The sequence below is a fragment of the Heterodontus francisci genome, chromosome 22, assembly GCF_036365525.1.
Source record: "Heterodontus francisci isolate sHetFra1 chromosome 22, sHetFra1.hap1, whole genome shotgun sequence".
Taxonomy (NCBI): domain Eukaryota; kingdom Metazoa; phylum Chordata; class Chondrichthyes; order Heterodontiformes; family Heterodontidae; genus Heterodontus; species Heterodontus francisci.
The window spans coordinates 60,349,989-60,374,466 of NC_090392.1; the positions used below are offsets into that span (position 1 = coordinate 60,349,989).

Genomic DNA, 24,478 nt, shown 5'->3' on the forward strand with positions numbered 1-24,478 from the left:
AAAAAAATGAATTTCCAATATCTATCTAAGCAACTTAACTACCATCATCATATACAGAGGAGGCTTTAATTTAGCCTGGCTGAAAGCCAGATCTTCAGGATGAAGCAGAAGCCTAGATTCCATTTCTGTCAATGTAATATACATCTTTAACAGATATAAATTAAAAGGGAGGCATCACAGCACACGCTGCCCCCTTTAGTCAATTAGAAAAACATTAAAGGGGAACAGTCTTCATGAAGAACTATTTGTTAAACTTTTTAGGGAGGAAGTAACATGATCTTCATCAGGGTGGCATCGTGCACAACAAATGTAATAATTTTTGAAGCAACCATCTCAACATATTGTAACAATCAAGCAGACGTTTACTGAGACAGTATTATGCAAAGATCTGTTCCACTACTTGGTAGGAGTTTTATGTTTAATGTTCTGCACAGATTCTCCCACAGACCTGGTATTTGGGTGGAAACTCAAAAATTCTGATTAGGACACAACAATATTAAAATTTAATAACAGCCAAGTGCACAATAACTTTCCTCATTCTTACTCTATCACCTTAGTGGGGGAAAAACTTTACAGGCTCTGCAAGAGTTAATCTTCCTTGCATCAGACTGAGATAAAATTTGGAACTGACAATCTGTCAAATAGGAGATTAACACCAGATTGGGAATCACAGACCTCTCGTCAGCTTCAGCAGCTATTTTTGTAAAGGCCAGATTGACGTGGGTACAAAGATTTTCAGGATTCACGGCTGCTTACTTTTCACACTCTGAGACATGTGCAGTCATGTGGTTGAGATGCAGAATGTGATCACACACCAACTTGCACTACAGTATGATCTTCAGCTATAAAAATAAATTCCCCTAAGTTTGGTGAATTTTCTACATAAAGTCAGTTATGGTCCACTGATGGAGCTGCAGTGTAATTCTGGTCCCAATGTTTGCACTGGTCAATAAGAAATAAGTCACCTGATCTAGAAGCACTACTGATGATTTTAAAATTTCTCTCCATTTCTGTAGCTCAGCATCATGGTAACGTTGTTGTGACTCTAATAACTGGGCCCACTCCACCTGTGACTGGGGAAGTTTGCTGTATGAAGAAAATAAATAAGTTACAAAAGTTTTTGGGGTAGGTTGCATTGGTATTTCCAGCCCAATTTGCCTAAAATTGGCCTTACCAGCACAAAAGATCATGGAATTTCAAGTGCAAATCACGTCCAGTGCAAATCAAGTTCCTGCGACCATTTGCGATGGTTTAAGAAACATCGCATGGGAAGCTAGCCCTGTCAACAAAACTGGACATGCTGCCGATCAAATTAATCATCATGACAAGTTTCCGCTAATTGCATTTGTTTGCAACCCCTCAAGGAGGCTCTTAAAATTAAGCTTTTTTTTTTGGGTGCAACGGCCATAATAAACACCTTTTGTAGATTTTAAACATTAACATTTAATTTACTAAGAAACTAATGAAACTAGTCAATGATTCTGTATAGCTTTTTAAAAATAATTTCCAGTTAATTAAAATAAGGCTAGTCACAGTTGGTGGACTAGATAATTCTCATGAAAAATATTTATCTTTTGTGATAAACCCATTTTCAGCTGCATTAATAAAACTGCACCAGGTCACCACTCTTAAATATATAAAGGAATCTTTTCTCATGCAAGGGGAAAAAAATACCAATTCCATTCTAAAACACTGACAAATTGTGGTGGTTCTTGGACAATTTTACATTTGCTCTAATGTAAATGATTTTGTGCAGAAACTTGAAAAATAACTTTACTTTTTGAAACTAGTGCAAATTTGAGCACAATTTGTTATCGGATTGCTGATTCCACCAAAAGTGGAAGCTCTACCCCAAAGTCTTTAATCAAAAAAATATTTCTGTTTCTTGATTTTTAAAACGTTACATACACTGAAGTGAAGTGAAAAATAGACTAAGGTGGCTAAGTTTAGTGCATCAATGCAGTGTTTATGGAGAGGTGGGATGTTATTTGGAGTCATATACCATCAACTCCATTTAATCAACAACTATTAGCTATTATGCAATTATCCAAAATATTCATTGAGGAGTGAGTTTTAAAAAAATGCATTTCTCAGTCTTATAATCTGATCTGGGAACAAAAAAAGTTTTGATAGTACTGGCTGGCTTCTTTCATAAACCAACAGTGCTCAGTTTGTTTAGGCAGCAGCACTCTTGAAAAGCAGTCTGTTTCCAGACCAGAGCATTGAAGTTAGAGCAGAACTTCCCTGTACTTACATAGCCACCATCCATTGACCAATGCCATTGGTGCTATGTAAATGGTCGTATTTAAGTGATGATTATGAAGAAATAGGAGCAGGAGTAGGCCATACGGCCTCTCAAGCCTGCTCTGCCACTCAATAAGATCATGGTTGATCTGATCTTGGCTTCAACTCCACTTTCCTGCCTGTCCCCCATAACCCTTTGACTCCCCGATAGCTCAACAATCTGTATTTCAACCTTGAGTAGATTCAATAACTCAGCCTCCAAAGCTCTCTGGGGTAGAGAATTTCAAAGATTCACCACCATCTGAGAGAAGAAATTCCTCCTTATCGCCATCTTAAATGGGCAACCCCTTATTCTGATATTATGCCCCTTAGTTCTAAATTCTCTGACGAGGGGAAACATCCTCTCAGCATCTACCCTGTCAAGCCCCCTCAGAATCTTGCATGTTTCAATAGGATCACTTCTCATTCTTCTAAACTCCTGAGTATAGGCCCAACCTGCTCAAACTTTCCTCATAAGACAACCCCTTCATTCTAGTAATCAACCTAGTGAACCTTCTCTGAACTGCCTCCAATGCAAGTATATCCCTCCTTAAACATATGTACACATAACTCTAAGTGCAGTCTTACCAATGCCCTGTACAGTTGTAACAAGTCTTCCCTTTTATACTCCATCCGTCTTGCAATAAATGCCAACATTCCATTTGCCTTCCTAATTACTAGCTGTATCTGCATGCTAACTTTTTCTGTTTTATGTCCAAGGACACCCAGATCCCTCTTTACTGCAGCATTCTGTAGTCTCTCTCCATTTAAATTATATTTTGCTTTACTATTCTTCCTACCAAAGTGGGTAATCTCACTTTTTCCCACATCATACTCCATCTGCCAAACTTTTGCCTTTAACCTATCTATATCCCTTTGCAGACTCTTTATGTTCTCCTACAACTTCCTTTCCCACTTACTTTTGTATTGCCCTTTGTTCAAGTCATTAATATAGATTGTAAATTGTTGCGGCCCCAGCACTGATCCCTGTGGCACCCCACTAGTTACAGTTTGCCAACCTGAAAATGACTCATTGAACTCTCTGTTTTCTGTTAATTAGCCAATCTTCTATCCATGCTTATATATTACCTGCCAACACCATGAGCTCTTGTGCCGTTCCCTTATTGAATGCCTTCTGGAAATCCAAATACACTACATCGCCCTGTGCAGTCTACTATCATTAATTATGCATAATGAAGACACAGAATTCCTGATTGCTTTGTGCTTTGCTTGATAGTTTGTGTATTGCAAGAGTAATATGCTGTGCAGGAATCTTTTCGGTAATTTTATGTCAGCAATGTATTTTAACCATTTCACATGGAAGCTACAGTTCCAAGTAAACTGGCACAGCACTATTTAAAAATACCGTGAATATTCACAATATCCTAGGTCTCAGTGTCCCTTAACCAGCTGATGATCTTGAATTTGTTCTTAGACCGGAAAATCTTGGGGGTTACAGTTTTGTCTGTATTAAAAATGTTGACTGCCTATATAATACTGTGTATGGCATAAGAGCTGCGAGTAGTGTGCTACAAACTGTAAAATAAGTAAGTCATTCTCATAACATTACTAACCATGAATGCAGAAATTGAGTGGTTGCCCTAATTATGGGATCTCTGGACTTGTGCTACAGTCCATATGATATAGCCAGAGGTTCATTATTTTGTACTAGTAGAGAATCATCTTGAATTCCAATAGCAACTTAGGAACTGGGGTAGCACATTCAGTTCTTCGAGCCTGTTCTGCCATTCTCTTAGATCATGGCTGACCTATAGCTCAACTCCATTTAGCCGCCTTTGCTTCATATCTCATAATACCAAACAAAAATCTATCGATCTCATAATTTAAAGTTGCTAATTTGGTTTCTTTACTGCTTTATTTCTTCTGCTTTCACCAGTGAGGGTTGTTGTTTGCTTCAAAATTCTATTATGGGGTAGTGAAAATGCAAAGATGGTCTTTGCAGGAGGAGGACAGTAGAGTTACAGTCCAGCACCTATTGAAGTCATTTATTTGCTTAAAGTCTCCTTTAGATGGGTTCTACTTGGTGACAAATGTCAGAGAAGAAAATACCTCTCCTGGAGCCTGATCCCATGCCAGGTCGTGAGACTCTGCGTTGTATACTCCAACATCCATAGCTTGTAAAATAGCATCATATTCAGAAATACTAGTAACACCAAGCTGTGGAGAGAACAAAACAATTAACAAAAGAACATAAGAAACAGGAGCAGGAGTAGGCCATTCAGCCCTTCGAGCCTGCTCCGCCATACAATACGATCATGGCTCATCATCTACCTCAATTCTACTTTCCTGCACTATCTCCATATCCCTTAATTCCCTAAGTATCAAAAAAATCTATCAATCTCTGTCTTGAATATGTTCAATGACTGAGGATCCACAGCCTTCCAAAGATTCACAACCTTTTGAGTGAAGAAATTTCTTCTCATCTCAGTCCTAAGTGGCTGACCTCTTAATCTGAGACTGCAATCCCTAGTTCCACACTCCCCAACCAGGGATCCTTTCAGCATCTCCCCTATTAAGCTCTTTAAGAATTTTATATGTTTCAATGAGATCATCTATCATTCTTTGAAATTCTCGGAAATAAAGTCCCAGTCTACTCAATCTCTCCTCATAGGACAATCCCCTCATCCCAGGAACAAGTCTAGTGAACCTTCATTACACTTCCTCCAAGACAAGTAAATCCTTCCTCAGGTAAGCAGACCAAAACTACACACAGTGCTCCAGGTGTGGTCTGACTAATGCTTAATTCAATTCTAGTAAGACTTCTTCACTCTTATGCTCCCTTTGTAATAAAGGCCAACATCCATTTGCTTTCCTAATTGCTTGCTGTATCTGCAATGTCATCACTAAGAATGAGATGACGGAGGTGTGTACTGTGTATAAAAGGCAAAACAGAGACAGAGAGCAATGCTCAGCACTACATCTGTGTATTTACTGGCTACAGTTCAAAGGCAGGCAACAACATTAAATAAAAGTTATCTTTGAAAATCATCACAACTGTAACACTCCTACTGCTGCCCTGACTGAGATTAGCAAATCAGCACAGGTTAGGGATTGAAATGGAGAGCTTCCCTGATCTTTGTAACTAAGGTACTCACTGGATACGTTTGCTGAGCGACTGTAGGAATCTAATGTAATGGGAGGGTCACACTGTCTCCTCACTGGCTGCTGTGAACTGATGAGCAAGCATTTCCTTGGAGTTTGGAGCAGCTTCCACTTCATTGGACATTCTCCTCGGGGTGCGCACCTCCGGGCCATTGGGTGGCGGTGGCGATGGAGAGTGCCAGTCGCTACTGTATTGAGTTTGTTCCTTGATGATCAGTTTTTTCTTCATGAGTGTACTTTCATATTTGGTGCCAGTGGAATAGAGACACTGAGTTGGAACCATCCAATGTGCTTTTTCCTGTGTTACATTTTTGGCATTGTTGGCAGCATTCCGCAACGCAGGCACAAAACCTTGACATTTTTTTGTGTGGGTGGCCAAGATCCAGGCAGCCACTTCTACCCAGTGAGCATCGCAGGCGACATCACCATAGCTAAATATCTTCTGTAGCTCTCAGTGTTTAACCATGTATCAAGAGATGAAGCGTATGGTTGAGGAACTGAAATGGGCTACATCCATGAAAGTGGCCAAAGCTGCTCTAGCTCCAGCGGCGGAGACCAGGAAGAGGCCTCCCAATGGGTCCTCCCTTAGTTCAGCAGAGGAAGGAAGGAGTGTCCCTTCACACACGTTCTATCTACCAACTGGAAGGAAGGATGGATAGATTTGGAGGGAGACCCAGAAATGTCGAGCGACCCTTCAGCTGAAGCCTGGATCGAGGATGCTCAGATGGTCATGGCATCCAAGGGCCTCAATGAGAGTGAGCAGGCGGTGTTCTTGATGAAGCATTTGTTTGAGAAAGCCTGCACAGAAATACTAGGGAGAGGTACTGATACCCAGAAGAGATCGCAACTCACCTTCGAAGTCCTGACATGAGTGTTCGGCGACAGCAGTAGTCTGCCGCAGCTGCAGACGTTCTACGGATACAAGCAGTCTGAAGGAGAGGACTTAGTCTCAATATCCCTTGAACTGGTAAACCTGGTTGATCAGACTGTCCTCCTGGATCCCTCCTTCAAACCAACAAGGGAAACTCAGATGAAAAATCGTTTAGCGGAAGCGGTGAGGGATAAAAATGTTCAGATGGAGCTGAGAAGACATATCAGTGAAAAGCCCCAACTGTCCATGTTTGACGCAGGTGATCACATTATCAAGATCATGGGAAAGGATAGGATTACCAAGACCTGGAAGGAGGCTACCATCAGAGAGGGGTGACTGTCGGTGCTGACAGAAATATAACATCATGCTAAAGAGACAAGCGGAGCAGACTGCAACGTAACAGACGCAGATCCAATCTTTGCTGTCCTTGCTCTAAAGCAAGCCCCAAGGCCAATCACACCCAAGATACCTCAAAGAAGTGCTGAAATTGCAATGGTATTGGGCACTTTAAACAAGACTGCCCTCAAAGTGTTACCGATGTGCTTATGAATGAGATTCAGACCAGATCCAGAAGAGTAGAGCTACACTTCAGCCATCTATCGCAAAGGAGGAGCTCAGGCAGCTTCAACTAATGTAGACATCAGCAGAATTCACTTCTGCTGGAAAACTAAACACCCACCCACCTGATGCTATGTTCTGAAGGAGTCCAAACAGACAAGTAAACTGCTGAGGTGCTGGAAAAGGATCAGGGAGGAAGATGGTGTTCTCTACTGACCTGTTCTTGACAATGGGAGGGAAGTGAAGCAACTCAGCCTCCCCAACAGTCTCAAGCTTCAAATGTTGGAAGCAGTTCCCGATCAGGAAGGCCACCAGGCATTGGAAAAGACAATGGTGCGGACGAGAGAGCAGAGTTACTGACCAGCGATGGCTGCTGATATTGCCAACTACTGTCAGAAATGCAAGAGGCGTATCTTGGCCAAAGCAGGGAAGTGGCTTCACCCCAGCATAGGATCCCTGATGGTTACAAGGCCATTGGAAGTACTTGCGAGGGAATTCACAGTCCCAGACCCCACTGGCAGCAGGAACGGAAATCCCATCAAGCGTAACTGCATACCCCCTCCGTCAACCAATGGTAAACTAGTTAAGCCTTTCACCGTGAGCCAGGCGGGAAGAGAGATTTCCTTGGAACGAGGCTTGGTCATATGTAAAGCAGTAGGAACTTGACTTGAGATTGGTGGGGTAGAAGCGCATGTTTATTGACACAGGCGCAGAAGTGTCAACCATTACCAATCAATTCTTAAAAGAGCACCTAGCTGAAGAGTGTGAGTTGACAGACTTCTCTTCATTCATCTGAATTTCTATTTCGCAAGGATCTGACTTTCCTTATCATGGCAATGTCGAGCTCTCCATATCAATCCTCGGTCACACCTTTCATAACCTTGGATTTTTGATAGTTTGTGACCAAATAGATACTCCATTAGAAATAAGGAAGTTGAGAATACCTGCAGTATTAGGGTCGAATGTGTTGAGACACATCCAGGCATCCCTGGAAAGCATCTATGGTGACAAGTACATGCAATACGAACTTGGCAGGGGGAGGTCCAGAGTTCTCAACCTTGCTTCAGGCATTTAAGGTGCATCAGCCTATACCTGACCTTAGAACCGTCTGAGTGGCAGGGAATCGAGTTGTTCTCCTACCCGCCACCACCATCACCATCCTTAAAGGATCATGCCAGCCGTCACCAACTGGTCAACATCCAGCCTTGCTGCAGCGTCATGTTTCTCAAGTAGCTGAACATCATACACGGCTAAACCATGCGTTTGAGATGGCGTCAAAGAAGAAGACAGAGAAGGAAGCACTGAAGAGAAAAGCATGACATGACCACAGGGCTGATGGTGCAGATCTCCCAATCGGTGTCAGAGTATTCCTCAGGAACAGGAATATAAAAGGGCGAAACAAGATATCTAGGATTCTGAACACCACAAAACTGTTAAGCGTCTTGACACTGGTGGTCACATTTATGTTGCGGAACCGGTGACTGGAGGGTAACCTCAGAAAACGTTTCACAGAGGGAAACTGCTTGATGCCAGAAGCCTTGTAGATGTTGTGAGAACAAACAACACACACAACGACGTAGCCATCCCTGAACAGTCAGCTGGCAGGGCTCAAATGATCAGGAATCAGATAGAGACATTGATTCCTGTGATAAGTCATGAATTTAGAAAGTGCATCTAGTGTGAGGAGGTCTATTCTAGTCCCTAAAGAATATGCAGAAACGGCACATGGTGAGACTGCAGCTGAAGCAGCAAGAGTTCCTGCTCAGGAAGTCCCTTAAGATATGAATGACATGGACCCCACCACGGCTGACCATTGGAATATAAGAAGGTTAGAGTGTTTCTAATGTCTCAGCTGTCCCTAGAATATCTGTTGAAAGTACCCTTACAGATAATGGACTAAGGAGGTCATCTCGAGCGAATGTTGGCTATCATCCTAATCCTTACCATTTACCCAGATCTATGATGGACGAAGGAACTGCTGTCACTACTATGGATTCCAATGTTTTAACCATCATAGTTCAAATGAGCTGGTTAATTCTGCAGTTACTTAGTGAACAGTAGATGTTGATATGGGTAGTTGCTGGGACAGCAAGTCATAAGCAGGGAAGTGTGTAGCACTTCAAAAGTGGGTCACGCTGTCGCCTTGTCAGCTGCTGTGAACCAACGAGCAAACATTTCCTTGGAGTTTGGAACAACTTCTGCTTCACTGGACATTCTCCTCAGGGTGCGCACCTCCAGGCCAAAAGGTGGCAATGGTGGAGAGCGCCAGGTTGGAGCAGTTTTTGGCCCAGAAGACCTGCCGGGGACTGGAGCGTGTCTTTGGCAGGCTCAGGGGTGGAGCCGGAAAACCCACAAGCAGCTGGCTGGAGTATGGGCAGGAGAAGAAAGAGCCAGAGGGAGCAGCCTGTGGGAAAGGGTGCCGGCAATGGGGGAATTGGGATGTGCATCCAGCTACCAAGGGCCACCGAGGACTAGCAAGGCAGCATGAGATCGAGAAGCCCTGAGATGCTGAAGAGGCCTCTGGTGATCTGGATATCAAGATAATCTGTTGCTCACGAGTTCAAGTGGAATTAGCAACAGGAGGGCCATGAGCCCGCCTGCTCTCGACTTTGTTCTCGGGTGCTTCAAGTACAGTATTTAAGACTAAAACCCTCTTGCGAGGAGTGGGGTTAAGAGATTGAGAGACAATGGTTCAGGATCACAAACCTGCACTCCTGCTGAAAACAAGGCATCCTTGTGTCCCATTGTTCAACAAACAAGTCTGCAACCCTGCTGATTCGAAACAAGGAGCCGAACTCTGAATTATCTACTGCTTTGAAGTGGCGAGAAACTGTCGTCCACTGTATTGAGTTTGTATCTTTATGATCAGTTTTTCCTTCATGAGTATACATTCATGTTTGGTGCCAGCTCGTGGAATAAAGAGACACTGAGCTGGAACCTTTTCATGTTCAATATGCTTTTTCCTGCATTACACTAACCTGGTGATAGAATTAAATCCTGCGATTGTACCACATTAATATATTGATCCCATAATGGCAAACATGTCTTATTTTAAATTTTAACTAGCACTTTCATTACCTCTCCAGCTCGTGAAAGCATGATTCATTTGCCCACTTTACAATAGCTACTGTACTTCAAAGTAATCATTTAAGTTGAAGCACTTTAGGACCTGTGAAATGTGATAAGACACTATGTAGATAGAAGTCTTTCATTCGGCCGTTCCTTTAACTGCTGATAGGCTGAAAGAATTGTGGTTGTGTTTCTGCTTACCTACAAACCAACCCAGTCTCCAAGGCACCCAGCTTGCACTAAGATAGTTGGGGTGGTTGTGGTTATGGAAGAGGAAATTGGCCAAGGTTCCTGTTGCTAATCATAAGATTTCTCACTGGAAATATGGAGAGTGATGAGGAGGAGATCAGGCTCAGGCTCGATGTATTCGCCTGTCAGCACTCTTAGTCCTGGCTCACACATGAACGATGGAAATGTGGATGGGGTACCAGAGGCTGACTGCCAGCTGTGCAACCATATGGCATTAAGGGAGTTAGCTGATGTCTCAGGGGTGCAGAATAGGGGAGAAGGTTGGAGAGAGAAAGAAAGATGATTGAGGAATGGAACAGGTTCAGTATGAAATCTCGTACTCTACTGGACACAGAGTCAAGGCGGCACCAAATTGAGCAAGTCCAACTGAAACAAAAAGATAAAAGAACTGCATCCTCTGAATATTTGTAATATTCAAAAATATTAAAAGACTCTCATTTATATGCCTCATCACAGAAAGATTTCAAATCATTTCAAACAAAATGAATGATCTTGATATGTAGTTACTAAGTCACCTGTTTCCTCACATAATATGTTGCGCTCAACAAGCTACACAAACGACAGAGATGAATGGCCAGTTGATCTGCATGAAGTTAAATAAATGAGGCCTTTTTGAACTGTCCAATGATACTACTCTGCAGCTTGAACTGCAGCATGTTTATACACAGAACACAGAACAAAGAACAGTACAGCACAGGAACAGGCCATTCGGCCCTCCAAGCCTGCACCGATCTTGATGCCTGCCGAAACTAACACCTCCTGCACTTCCGGGGCCCATATCCCTCTATTCCCTTCCTATTCATATATTTGTCAAGATGTCTCTTAAACGTCGCTATCGTATCTGCTTCCACCACCTCCCCTGGCAGCAAGTTCCAGGCACTCACCACCCTCTGTGTAAAAAACTTGCCTCGCACATCCCCTCTAAACTTTGCCCCTCACACCTTAAACCTATGTCCCCTAGTAACTGACTCTTCCACCCTGGGAAAAAGCTTCTGACTATCCACTCTGTCCATGCCACTCATAACTTTGTAAACCTTTATCATGTCGCCCCTCCACCTCCGGCGTTCCAGTGAAAACAATCCAAGTTTTTCCAACCTCTCCTCATAGCTAATGCCCTCCAGACCAGGCAACATCCTGGTAAACCTCCTCTGTACCCTCTCCAAAGCCTCCACGTCCTTCTGGTAGTGTGGCGACCAGAATTGCACGTAATATTCTAAGTGTGGCCTAACTAAGGTTCTGTACAATTGCAACATGACTTGCCAATTTTTATACTCTATGCCCCGACCGATGAAGGCAAGCATGCCGTATGCCTTCTTGACTACCTTATCCACCTGCGTTGCCACTTTCAGTGACCTGTGGACCTGTACGCCCAGATCCCTCTGCCTGTCAATACTCCTAAGGGTTCTGCCATTTACTGTATACCTCCCACCTGCATTAGACCTTCCAAAATGCATTACCTCACATTTGTCCGGATTAAACTCCATCTGTCATTTCTCCGCCCAAGTCTCCAACCGATCTATATCCTGCTGTATCCTCTGACAATCCTTATCATTATCCGCAACTCCACCAACCTTTGTGTCGTCCGCGAACTTACTAATCAGACCAGCTACATTTTCCTCCAAATCATTTATATATACTACAAACAGCAACGGTCCCAGTACTGATCCCTGCGGAACACCACTAGTCACATCCCTCCATTCAGAAAAACAGTATAGAAAGTCTGAATCAGCCATCAGCACTACAAACTCATTGTTTTTGTCTCGTTTTATTAAAAAAGGCAACATGTAAAAGTTCACTTTTTATTAGAACAATAACTGGATAGCATCTGCTGTAGTTAGAGTTTCCCAATGATATACTAGGAGCAGAGGTTTTAGAGCAGGCTGTTCAGCAACTTACTTTAAAACTCCTTTAACCTATCCTATAAATTGGATATTTAGCTTGTCTTCTTTTAAATGATATTAATTCTAGTGAGCCGTAAATGCTCAGTTATCCAAACCACTTAGCCGTGTGCCCCTTATGTAATGCAAGTATTTTACAGAAAGCAGAACTGAAGAAGAGTGCAAAAGAACTACAAGTTGTACCTTAAACAGATCCTAAAGGGAGCAGTAAACAGAAGAGGAAAATAATGATCAGAAAGGAAAACATCTCAGAAGATCGAGGACAGCGCGGTTAAAGCAATTACTGAAGCTTGCTGTCTCAAATGAATAGGTTCATCTACATCATTTATAAAAATGTACCAATAGGCCTGGTCAGGCTTATGAATAGGGGACTTAGTTAGAGAACACAAAAAATCAAAATTAATCCATTTTAAATAGGTAAACTTGATTGTAAACACATTTATGTACAGTATTTCAGCTACACATGCTGTGCTCTGGCTTACAAATCGTCCAGAAAGTACCTTACTGTAGCTTCTAAACATCCTTAGACAATGGAAAATACAAAACAGAACCTTAACTGTACTGTTTTCATCAAGCATTTGAAGTTTGGAGCAGATTTAACTATCTGAGAAGAATAGCAATTGTTCATGCCCTTATCAAGCATTTATTCTGAAAGAATATAACTCAATTATTTGATTCCAAGGGGTCATTCCACAATCTCTCACTCTCAGTGCGGTCTGCACTCACAGGGAGCATGAGTTGGAGATAAGGCTATATCCTCCTACCCCATTCTCTGACCTAGGCTTCATGTCAGGCTGGCTACACACTGGAAGTACTGAATTGTGGAATTACCCATTAAAGTTATCCTTATACTTTAAAAAAAAATACAGTGGCCCAGAATTTGCTGGAGGAATGAGTCTCCACAATTCCAATTGTTCCTTTTCTGGGCCAGAGAGGTTGAGTGGCGTTGCAGGAACATAAATCTAGTCAGTAAAAGGTCCTTATGTCATTAAGTGCCAGCCCTAACCTTTTGTGGCAAGTTTAATTTGTTTTAACAGCACAAATGCAGAAATTTCTTGAAACGCATGGTAAGGTTGATGGTGAGCTCCAATTTTTGCAAAGCTAATGATGTAGCAGTGGAAATCATCCAGCAACTCACGGTGATTCACAACTCACAGCGTATCTCTTCCTCTCCACAAATTGCTGGGTCCTTTACACACTAATAATGGTGTGCATATTAAACTCACCATTAGTTTCCCAGCAAATTCTGGCCCAATAATATTTTACAGTATTTATCACTAACAACAGTTATGGAAATCTTAAATGATCTCTTTGGCACAACTCAGTTACATACTATAATTTTAAGTAAGTTGTTCTTACGCCTACATTCCCTAATGTAGCTGATCTTCATTCATTACAGAGCAGCTCCTGCCACTGCTGTTAATCATGGGGCACACAACTCCAAATGAGGAATTTTCCAATCCTGAAGACTAGGTAACGAATCCGTGCCACAAATTACCCATGAGTTGAGTAAAATAGAAACCACAAAGAAACATACACCATGTAAGCTTAACAAAAGAACCCTGGATTGGTGCCCTTTCATTCTGCAGAGTATAAAAGAAGGAAACTGGAAGCTATCATTTTTTGAAGCCAAGATTCGTTTTTGCCTAGATACCTCTGAGAGGGAATGTAAGCTGTAACACTTTCCAATATTCAGAACAATTTAATTCTCAGCTTTTGCCCTGAGCCCATGTGGACTCTCATACTGAAAATCCAATGATTTTTACCAATGATTAAACATTACATAGCAAATCCTTAGTGTTCAGGAGGCAGCAAATTCCCTATTGCTCTGGGTCTAACATCCTGGCTTGTGTACCTACTGAATTTTATAGCAGTGAAGGAGACAATTCTGCATATTTCATCTTCACTGTCTCTCTGAATGATCGATCCATTTATTTTCAGCAATAAGTTGCTCACTGACGCTCAGGTTCCTCCAGGACCACTCAACTGCTGAATTCATTACAGCCTTGGTCCAAACACGGACAAAAGAGCTGAACTCTAGAGGTGAGGTGAGAGTGACTGCCTTTGACATCAAGGCAACATTTGACCGAGTATGACATCAAGGAGCCCTAGCAAAACTGGAGTCAATGGGAATCAGGGGGGAAACTCTCCACTGGTTGGAGTCACACCTAGCACAAAGGAAGATAGTTTTGGTTGTTGGAGGGCAATAATCGCAGTCCCAGGACATCACAAGAGGAGTTTCTTAGAGTAGTGTCCTCGGGCCAACCATCTTCAGCTGCTTCATCAATGACCTTGCCTCCATCATAAGGTCAGAAGTGGTAATGTTTGCTGATGATTGCACAATGTTCAGCATCATTCACGACGCCTCAGATACCGAAGCAGCCCATGTCCAGATGCAGTAAGACCTGGACAACATCCAGGCTTGAGCTGATGTGGCAACTAACACTCATGCCACACAAGTGCCGGGCAATGACCATCTCAAACAAGAGAGAATCTAAGCATCTCCCCTTGACTTTCAATGGCAATTCCAATGCTGAATCTCCCACTATCAACACCCTGGGGGTTACCATTGACCAGAAACTGAATTGGACCAGCCACATAAATGTTGTAGCTACAAGTGCAGGTCAGAGGGTGAGACTTCTGTGGCGAGTAACTCAAAGCCTGTCCACCATCTACAAAACACAAGTCAGGAGTGTGATGGAATACCCTCCACTTGCCTGGACGGGTGCAGCTCCAACAACACTCAAGAAGCTCAACACTATCCAGGAGAGAACAGCCCGCTTGATTGGCACCCCATTCACTACTCTGAACATTCACTCCCTCCAACAGCGGCGCACAGTGGCAGCTGTGTGTAACATATCCAAGATGCACTGCAGCAACGCACCAAGGTTCCCTAGACAGCATCTTCCAAACTTGCGATCTCTACCACCTAGAAGGACAAGGGCAGCAGATGCATGGGAAGACCATCACCTGCAAGTTTCCTCCAAGCCACACACTATCCTGACTTGGAACTATATCACCATTCCTTCACTGTTGCTGGGTCAAAATCCTAGAACTCCCTTCCTAACAGCATTGTTGATGTACCTACACCCCAAGCACTGCAGCCGTTCAAGAAGGCAGCTCACCACCACCTTCTCAAGAGCAATTAGGGATGGGCGACAAATTCTGGCCTAGCCAGCGATGCCCACATCCTGCGAACGAATAAGAAAAATTCCATTCCATTGCCCTTTCACCAAACCCTTTTTTGAAACCTTTTTTCAAAGACTTAGATACTTCCCTTTTAAAAGTTATGAATTTTATTTCAGGCATTGTTTCCAGGATAGCTTTCCATCTTAACAACCCTCCACATAAAAAAAAATCTTCTAACCTCCCCATTCCTTAGTTGATGATACATTTATGCCTTTGAGTTGCCTACTCACTGACCACTGGAAATAATTTCCCCCCCATTTACTTTATCAAAGTCCTTCAGAATTTTGAACCAAAACCCCAAATTGTTAATCTAATGCCTTTTCTGGCAAAATAGCTGTGTGCACTGTATGGGATTGAACAGATGTTTCTACCATTACAACTCAAAGGAATCGCGTATGTGACATTTTTTTGGTTATGTACACCTTTGATTCCATATGCATATAACTGGAGACTCCAATGAAAGTTTAATTTGAAAAAGAAATTGCTTCCATTTAACCCTGGGCAAATTCACTGACTGATTTTAAAAGCTTACAAAGACCGTGCGTCCCTAAGCCTTTTAGAATCTGCCACAATGAAACAGTCAAAGATAGCATCTTGTAAAGATATTACTCACACAAAGCTTATGATGAGCAATAACTTGGAAACACTGTAAAGCTGAATTCCTCCTGGAATTTCTTCTGGGATGTGTTTTGTTTGAGTGGAACCTGTGCGAAAACAGAATGCAACATGTTTTATGTGAATGTTGCTGATGTTTCCAATTGTTGCATCTGACAGTGTTTCAACATTAAGAATCGATATGCCTCCTAGTAATCTGATTAAATTTCTGCATGCAATATAATTTGGTAGACACCCCCCGAGTGCAGAAATAAGGTACAAAAGCATACTGGAACAAAAGCACAGAGTTAAGACAATGGGCCAAATCACCCTGAGAAAATGACGGTGTATTAATGACGCATACCATTATAAATGCAAATTCACTAAGAAGTTCAGGGGATGGAGAGATGCCCCGTGAATTGCGAATCTCCAGGGCTTCCGGGTCAAATTATTCCGCTCCGCCATTTGCCTTGTATAAAATAGCATCTCACTCTTAGCCTCCCTGTTATTTTGTTTTTAAGAACTTGTGGATTTTCACATTAATTGGCCATTAAACTTGCCTCTGAAAGTTCGGAGCCATAACCAACAGTGTAAGTACATTTTTAATGACACGATAATTGTTAATGCAATGGAAATCAGCCTCTCCAGCCCAGAAACAATTTAAACTGTTGAGTCTCATTTCTACCTGCATTAAATTGTTGTTAAAAGATTCTGAACATTTCAAATTTTAAAAGTTTCTTACTTTACCATTGTTTCTTTTTTCTTTTTCCCTGAATGGAAACTTTCTTCTCCTGTACCTGATTTGACTCTTATTTACACACTCTAATGCACCCTCCTTCTCTGTCGTTTCTCTGTTTCTTTCTCTATCTTTAAATCTAATTGGTTAAGGAGATATACTGTTGGTCCCTTTGTTCACCGAGGTCCCAGATACCACCACACACCCACAACCCGTTGCCTGCACTTCACTTCCAGCAAGTTACCGTGCAAAGAAATTTGAGTTGAAGGGTGCAGGAAAAAGTCTTACTAACTCTAGCAAGATGTGGTCCAATGGGTTTTGATATAATGAAAGATCCACAGATAATTCAGTGACGAAGAAATCCCTTTAAGAAACACATGGGGAATACATAGTGAAAACGAGTTACTTATGAAAATAAACCATGAACTGGTTATATGTTGCATAACTCACAGGTAAATTATTTTTGCCATATCACAAGTGTATGTCCATAATTCACATCTATCCCAAAGTACGGATAAGGCATGTTTTTACTTTAAAACACGTGTCAGGGTGGGGGGGTGGTTTCGCATGGAGTCGGGATGGGAGATGGTTTAACATTTCTGTGATCCAGTAGGATAGTGGAGGGCTGTACCAGGCAGAAGATGAGTGATCAATACAATAGACAGAAACAGGAGACATAATTACTGAGTGGTAACGAATGCTCAGAAGTATCTTATACTAGTGGCACCCAAATCATTCAAACCACAATTCCGGTGAATAGATTTTTTGGGATAAAAATGTGCAACTTGTTGCTTGATAAAATGTTTACACCTCTTCCGAGTGTTCATGTCAGCTGATGAGATGTATAAAACACAATTAAGAATGTATTTGGCGAGAAACTATCATTGTTTTTCCTGTGCAATCTCATTCTTACCTGGAATTATCCGGAGGCTCTCAGTTTGTGTGGAAGTTTAAAGTGACAAAGAAACTAAATGGCACTCAAGGAATATTCTCACCACTGACATTTTTTTTTATTTTGTACTTTACCTGCCACATGTTTAATTCTCTGGGCCACCTCTTCATCAGTCGGTGTAGTAACGGGGCTGACTGTTTCATCGAGATGTAGGCTACGCACGTGCATGTGAGGCCGTTTTCTCCTCCGAATTGTGGACGATTTGTTGGGTTTTTCTTTTGGAGATTGCCTGTGCAATTCAGCAGCATATTGTTTCTCTACTTTTGCAAGTTCACTATCTATAGATACCAAAATGAGAATGTTTTCAAGCTGTAGTCAATCAAGGAAAACAGAATCTAAACTGATTAAACATTACATTGTGCAGAATTGAACCGATGTATTCTCTACCTCTTGATTAACTCGTCATCTGCAAGTGTGCCCATTTTGTGCAAAAGTTCAAATATAATGTTAGAGTACACATCAGATCATGGGGAGATTTGGATCTTACTGACTGCCATCTAAATACAACCATCCTAGCCTGTTGTGATCTCAGCAACTATCATGGTAAATTTGGGAAACCATTAGCATACATCATTCCAAATACTGCATCATCATAGCTCAAAAAAGTGTTAAAATTATTACAACTAGTAGGTCACAATTCCACAGTGTGTTTTTCAATCTTCAATTGTCCTAAGAAAAACAGATGCAGGTTTAAATTGTTCACACCTGTTCAGAATAAAGTTCCTTACTAAGAAACAAGCCTTGTTCTTCAGACTTCGCTGATCTTAATCTTGGTAGCTGTGGCTTTAGCACCCTTGCACTACTGAGGGGGAAAATTAACTGAATTTCACACTCCTGATCAATATCCAGTGACTTTTTCTGGAAATTGCACTGGTGGGTGTTGACTAAGCAGGGGATCAAGTGTGGCCATGATGGTGCATTGGTAAAACAGCTTACTAGTTCTCACTAAAATAAAAGCAAAATACTGCGGATGCTGGAAATCTGAAATAAAAACAAGAAATGCTGGAATCACTCAGCAGGTCTGGCAGCATCTGTGGAAAGAGAAGCAGAGTTAACGTTTCGGGTCAGTGACCCTTCATCGGAACTGACATTAGAAAAGTCACAGGTTATAAGCAAGTGAAGTGGGGGTGGGGCAAGAGATAACAAAGGAGGTCTAGATTGGACCAGGCCACATAGCTGACCAAAAGGTCACGGAGCAAAGGCAAACAATATGTTAATGGTGTGTTGAAAAACAAAGCATTAGTACAGATTAGCTGTTAATACACTGAATATTGAACAGCAGCAAGTGCAAACCTGAAAAAAAACAGTGGGTAAGCAAACTGAACAAACTAAGATGAAATGAACTAAATGCAAAAAAAAAGATTGAAAAAAAAAGGAAGAAAAAAAAAACTAAAAATGAAAGTAAAATGGGGGGCTGTCATGCTCTGAAATTATTGAACTCAATGTTCAGTCCGGCAGGCTGTAGTGTGCCTAATCGGTAGATGAGATGCTGTTCCTCGAGCTTGCGTTGATGTTCACTGGAACACTGCAGCAATCCCAGGACAGAGATGTGAGCATGAGAGCAGGGGGGAGTGTTGAAATGGCAAGCAACCGGAAGCTCAGGGTCCTGCTTGCGGACTGAGCGGAGATGTTCCGCAAAGCGGTCACCCAGTCTGCGCTTGGTCTCCCCAATGTAGAGGAGACGACACTGTGAGCAGCGAATACAGTATACTACATTGAAAGAAGTACAAGTAAATCGCTGCTTCACCTGAAAGGAGTGTTTGGGGCCTGGGATAGTGAGGAGAGAGGAGGTAAATGGGCAGGTATTACACCTCCTGCGATTGCAGGGAAAGGTGCCATGGGACGGGCACGAGGTGGTGGGGCTAATGGAGGAGTGGACCAGGGTGTCGCGGAGGGAACGATCCCTTTGGAATGCTGACAGGGGAAGGGAGGGGAAGATGCGACTGGTAGTGGCATCACGCTGGAGGTGGCAGAAATGGCGGAGGATGATCCTTTGGATATGGAGACTGGTGGGGTGAAAAATGAGGACAAGGGGAACCCTGTCACGGTTCTGGGAGGGAGGGGAAGGGGTGAGGGTAGAGGTGCGGGGAACATTGAGTTCAATAATTTCAGAGCATGACAGCTCCCCATTTTACTTTCATTTTTAGTTATTTTTTTCTTCCTTTTTTTTTACATTCTTTTTTACAATCTTTTTTTTTTACATTTAGTTCATTTAATCTTAGTTTGTTCAGTTTGCTTAACCACTGTTTTTTTTCAGGTTTGCACTTGCTGCTGTTCAATATTCAGTGTATTAACAGCTAATCTGTACTAATGCTTTGTCTTTCAACACACTATTAACATATTGTTTGCCTTTGCTCCGTGACCTTTTGGTCAGCTATGTGGCCTGGTCCAATCTAGACCTCCTTTGTTATCTCTTGCCCCACCCCCACCTCGCTTGCTTATAACCTGTGACTTTTCTAATGTCAGTTCCGATGAAGGGTCACTGACCCGAAACGTTAACTCTGCTTCTCTTTCCACAGATGCTGCCAGACCTGCTGAGTGGTTCCAGCATTTCTTGTTTTTATTACTAGTTCTCACTGTTGGGCTCATGTGTGGAAAAATAGCCACTTAGATGAGATATCATTTGCCTGGCAGAACCCATGAAACTATACTCCAGCAATAAGAGAAGGAAGAAAATGAAACGTTCCTTACCTAAATGTCTAAAGTAGTCATCTAAACCACTCCAAAAATTCTTCTCAATGAACGATTTCACCAACCCCCACGGCTGTTTCCTATATTTCAGTTCTGTTGATATCCTAGATATAAGAAGTTAACTGTTAATTCATTAAAGAATACCTTTACAGTTCAGTTATCTTTCAAAACTTTATTTCAGTTATATATGCAATCTCCAACACCATGGTAAATTGGTGATGAAAATTACTGTTAAATTTACCGAAGATCAGTGTGCTTGAATGGGGATCTACCCTCAGTAGGATATATGACTATTGCCAGTGCAGCCTTCCTCCTGGGCAACAAGATGCACAGTTTGGGAGGCGTGAAAGAGATATTAGGATGAGCCACAGAGTCATTCCAAATACAAAATGACTGAGGTTCATCTAGTTCTGACATGTCAACTTTTTCCCTAAACCACTTCGTACTCACCACCAAACAGCAAGAAGCAACATTCACCTTGCAGTTTGACTAACAAATACTTCACCATTATAATGTAAATTGTTCCTCTGACAGGGGAGCTGCAAAAATCTAACTCAATTCACAGTGGCTAACAGGTCACCCACTGTTGTTATTTAATGCATGCTTTAATGCATAGGAACAGGAGTAGGCCAGTAGGAGTAACGTAGAACCAGAGATCCACTTGTGATGAGCATGGAGCTTAGGTCACAATTCTAACCTTAAATCCTAAAATTTTACTCACTGGCACTACAAATAAAATCCATGGTTTACAAATTCAATTGAACAGGCAGGGCATTATTCCCTTGCAAATACATTTTTCTTGTAAAATTTGTTAAGATTAGATCTGATTCAGTTTAGAATTTGACACAATGGCTTGCTTTGTTCTGTGAACAGTTCCTTAAGGTGAAAGGAATTTGAAGTCAGATGACAAATGGGTCTGATATTTATTGGACAGACATTGTTGATACTCCAAGGGGCAGTCACTGCAACTGCAGCCATTCAAAGAACAAAGAACAAAGAAAATTACAGCACAGGAACAGGCCCTTCGGCCCTCCAAGCCTGCGCCGATCCAGATCCTCTATCTAAACATGTCGCCTATTTTCTAAGGGTCTGTATCTCTTTGCTTCCTGCCCATTCATGTATCTGTCAAGATACATGTTAAAAGACGCTATCGTGCCCGCGTCTACCACCTCCGCTGGCAACGCGTTCCAGGCACCCACCACCCTCTGCGTAAAGAACTTTCCACGCATATCCCCCCTAAACTTTTCCCCTCTCACTTTGAACTCATGACCCCTAGTAATTGAATCCCCCACTCTGGGAAAAAGCTTCTTGCTATCCACCCTGTCTATACTTCTCATGATTTTGTACACCTCAATCAGGTCCCCCCTCAACCTCCGTCTTTCTAATGAAAATAATCCTAATCTACTCAACCTCTCTTCATAGCTAGCGCCCTCCATACCAGGCAACATCCTGGTGAACCTCCTCTGCACCCTCTCCAAAGCATCTACATCCTTTTGGTAATGTGGCGACCAGAACTGCACGCAGTATTCCAAATGTGGCCGAACCAAAGTCCTATACAACTGTAACATGACCTGCCAACCCTTGTACTCAATACCCCGTCCGATGAAGGAAAGCATGCCGTATGCCTTCTTGACCACTCTATTGACCTGCGTTGCCACATTCAGGGAACAATGGACCTGAACACCCAAATCTTTCTGTACATCAATTTTCCCCAGGACTTTTCCATTTACTGTATAGTTCACTCTTGAATTGGATCTTCCAAAATGCATCACCTCGCATTTGCCCTGATTGAACTCCATCTGCCATTTCTCTGCCCAACTCTCCAATCAATCTATATTCTGCTGTATTCTCTGACAGTCCCCTTCACTATCTGCTACTCCACCAATCTTAGTGTCGTCTGCAAACTTGCTAATCAGACCACCTATACTTTCCTCCAAATCATTTATGTATATCACAAACAACAGTGGTCCCAGCACGGATGCCTGTGGAACACCACTGGTCACACGTCTCCATTTTGAGAAACTCCCTTCCACTGCTACTCTCTGTCTCCTGTTGCCCAGCCAGTTCTTTATCCATCTAGCTAGTACACCCTGGACCCCATGCGACTTCACTTCCATAAGCCTTTTTGTGTATCTGAATGGTTGGCAACTTAGTTTTGATAGATACATTTTGATCTCTTTCTTGCCTTGTCAAACTTCAAAGGGTACTGGGGCGAACATCAGCAAGTGTACATCCAGTTTTTTCTAAGGCCATCAGAAGGAAGTAGAAACATAGGACCAGGAGTTGCCATTCAGTCCCTTGAGCCTGTTCTGCCATTCAATTAAATTATCAAGTTAGGAAATACTTCCACACATAAAGGGTGGTAGACGTTTGAAACTCTTCTGCAAACAGCAATTGATGCTAGATCAATTGTTAGGGTACTAAGGGATATGGGCAAAGGCAGGTATATGGAGTTTGGTCACAGATCAGTCATGAATCTCAGTGAAGGGCAGAACAGGCTCAGGGGCTAAATGGCCTACTCCTGTTCCTATGGCTGATATGTATTTTAACTCCATAGATAACTCTTGGTTCCGTATCCCTTAATCCCCTTGCCTAACAAAAATCCTATCAATCTCATTTTTGAAATTTTGAATTGATCTAGCCTCAACAGCTTTTTTGGGCAAGGGGTTTCGCTATTTCCATTATCCTTTGTGTGAAGTAGTAGCACAACAAGAGGTAGAACACTCCATGGGGGAAAAGACAAAGAATACCATGAAAGGTTATTGTTAAGGGATGTTATCCCTGGTCTGGAATTATTATTATTATTAATAAAGGGTACTAGAAATGTTTACTATCTTCTGTAGGGTCAAGGAGGAATAGATATGTTTAGGGAATTCTGCAATCTTCCAGACTGTCTTTGCTATTGGTCATCAAGAGTTAGTACTAAACCTTTTTTGGTAGTTTATTGTGTAAGAGTGTTTCTTCTATTACTTACCAAAATCGAGAACAGCATGAGAGGGCTCAGGATATTTCCAGTAAAATAAATACAATACAAGGACGGGAGTTTCTGTTTGATTCCTGGACTAGCTACATTATCAAATGATGGGCGCATAGGTGCATGTTGCTTTTTGGAGAACAATGGCTCATCCACAGTGGTCGTCTTTGACACTGAACATGAGACTACACTGAACTATCAAGGTTACAGCCTAAATACATAATGCCGCATAGCTGAGGATCCATTCCAGCTCTATTTAGATCCCACTGATCGAAAATTATCTCCTTGGAATTAAATTATGCTCACTTGAGAGAAGAAAAGCAAGATGAAGAAGAATCACAGCCCTTTTTTTGACACTTGCTACACAAAAGTAACCATTGGATAAAACTTAATAAAACTTCTGCACAAAACAACTAAATCACCTCAGCCTGCTTTTATTTTTTGCCACCCGTGTAAGGCTGTATCTGTTGATTGTGTAGAAGTAGTCATGATATGGAACGTCATGTGTAATCACCTCTGCATCGATCACATAACACTCACTTTCCTGGCTGGCTTTGTACAAAGTCTGTGATGAAAAAGAAACTTCATGGTCACAAATCGCATTAATTACAATGGAAGAATACTCTGGGGATACACATTGTAGGTAACTGCTTACTCCAAGATCAGTCCTCTGCAACTGACATGGAACAATATTATTCCAAACTAATGAGATATTTAGCTTGGTGAAGGTGGAAATTACTGGCTCCAAGCTAGTTGACAGCAGCCAGGAGGTTATTACCTTACATTGCTCAAAAATACAGTAACGACTGGTCAACAGAAAAAATCTTTTTAATATCTTTGTTGGATAAAGTAGGCTGCAGTTTATTGCAACTAACTGTAGTCTCAGAAAATTGGCCCTGGCAGTTGTTAAGAGCATAAAAACACCTGGAGAAATTCTACTGAGATAACAGGACGTATTTGCTCCAACAACACCAGTTCAGGAATCGAAGATCAACTCTGTAAAGTATTAAAGATGTGAACAAGACCACATTTAATGCTAACTTCCACAGACAAGTCTCACCTGGGTCTCAGTGACTGTGGCAGTTTTTGGTGCAAGTGGGTTTGAGAGCGCAATAGTGTACAACATCACTCGAGTCTGATTGCCATTAACTTCCTTCTTCCAGGGATGACTAACCATATCTGGAAAGAAAAAAGATCAGCATTACTGGCCATCCTTCATCTTTCTAGAGCCTTCATCTGGAATGCAAGGTTTGCAGAAGTAGGTTTTTGTTGTGGCTAACTTGAGTATTCA

At 42.0% G+C, this 24,478-nt stretch overlaps 1 protein-coding gene across 15 annotated transcripts in view; it reads right to left on the minus strand.

The window, feature by feature from the left end:
* Window positions 1-24,478, minus strand: part of gramd1ba (GRAM domain containing 1Ba) — a 590,058-nt gene that overhangs the window by 6,237 nt on the left and 559,343 nt on the right. For all 15 annotated transcript variants that reach the window (XM_068053903.1, XM_068053889.1, XM_068053890.1 and 12 more), the window contains 7 exons: window positions 24,248-24,366; window positions 23,610-23,752; window positions 20,214-20,317; window positions 17,597-17,800; window positions 15,854-15,944; window positions 4,354-4,461; window positions 966-1,086 (listed from right to left, as the gene is read on the minus strand). In XM_068053903.1, the coding sequence (XP_067910004.1) occupies window positions 966-1,086; window positions 4,354-4,461; window positions 15,854-15,944; window positions 17,597-17,800; window positions 20,214-20,317; window positions 23,610-23,752; window positions 24,248-24,366 (890 nt within the window). The remainder of the gene's footprint in view (window positions 1-965; window positions 1,087-4,353; window positions 4,462-15,853; window positions 15,945-17,596; window positions 17,801-20,213; window positions 20,318-23,609; window positions 23,753-24,247; window positions 24,367-24,478) is intronic.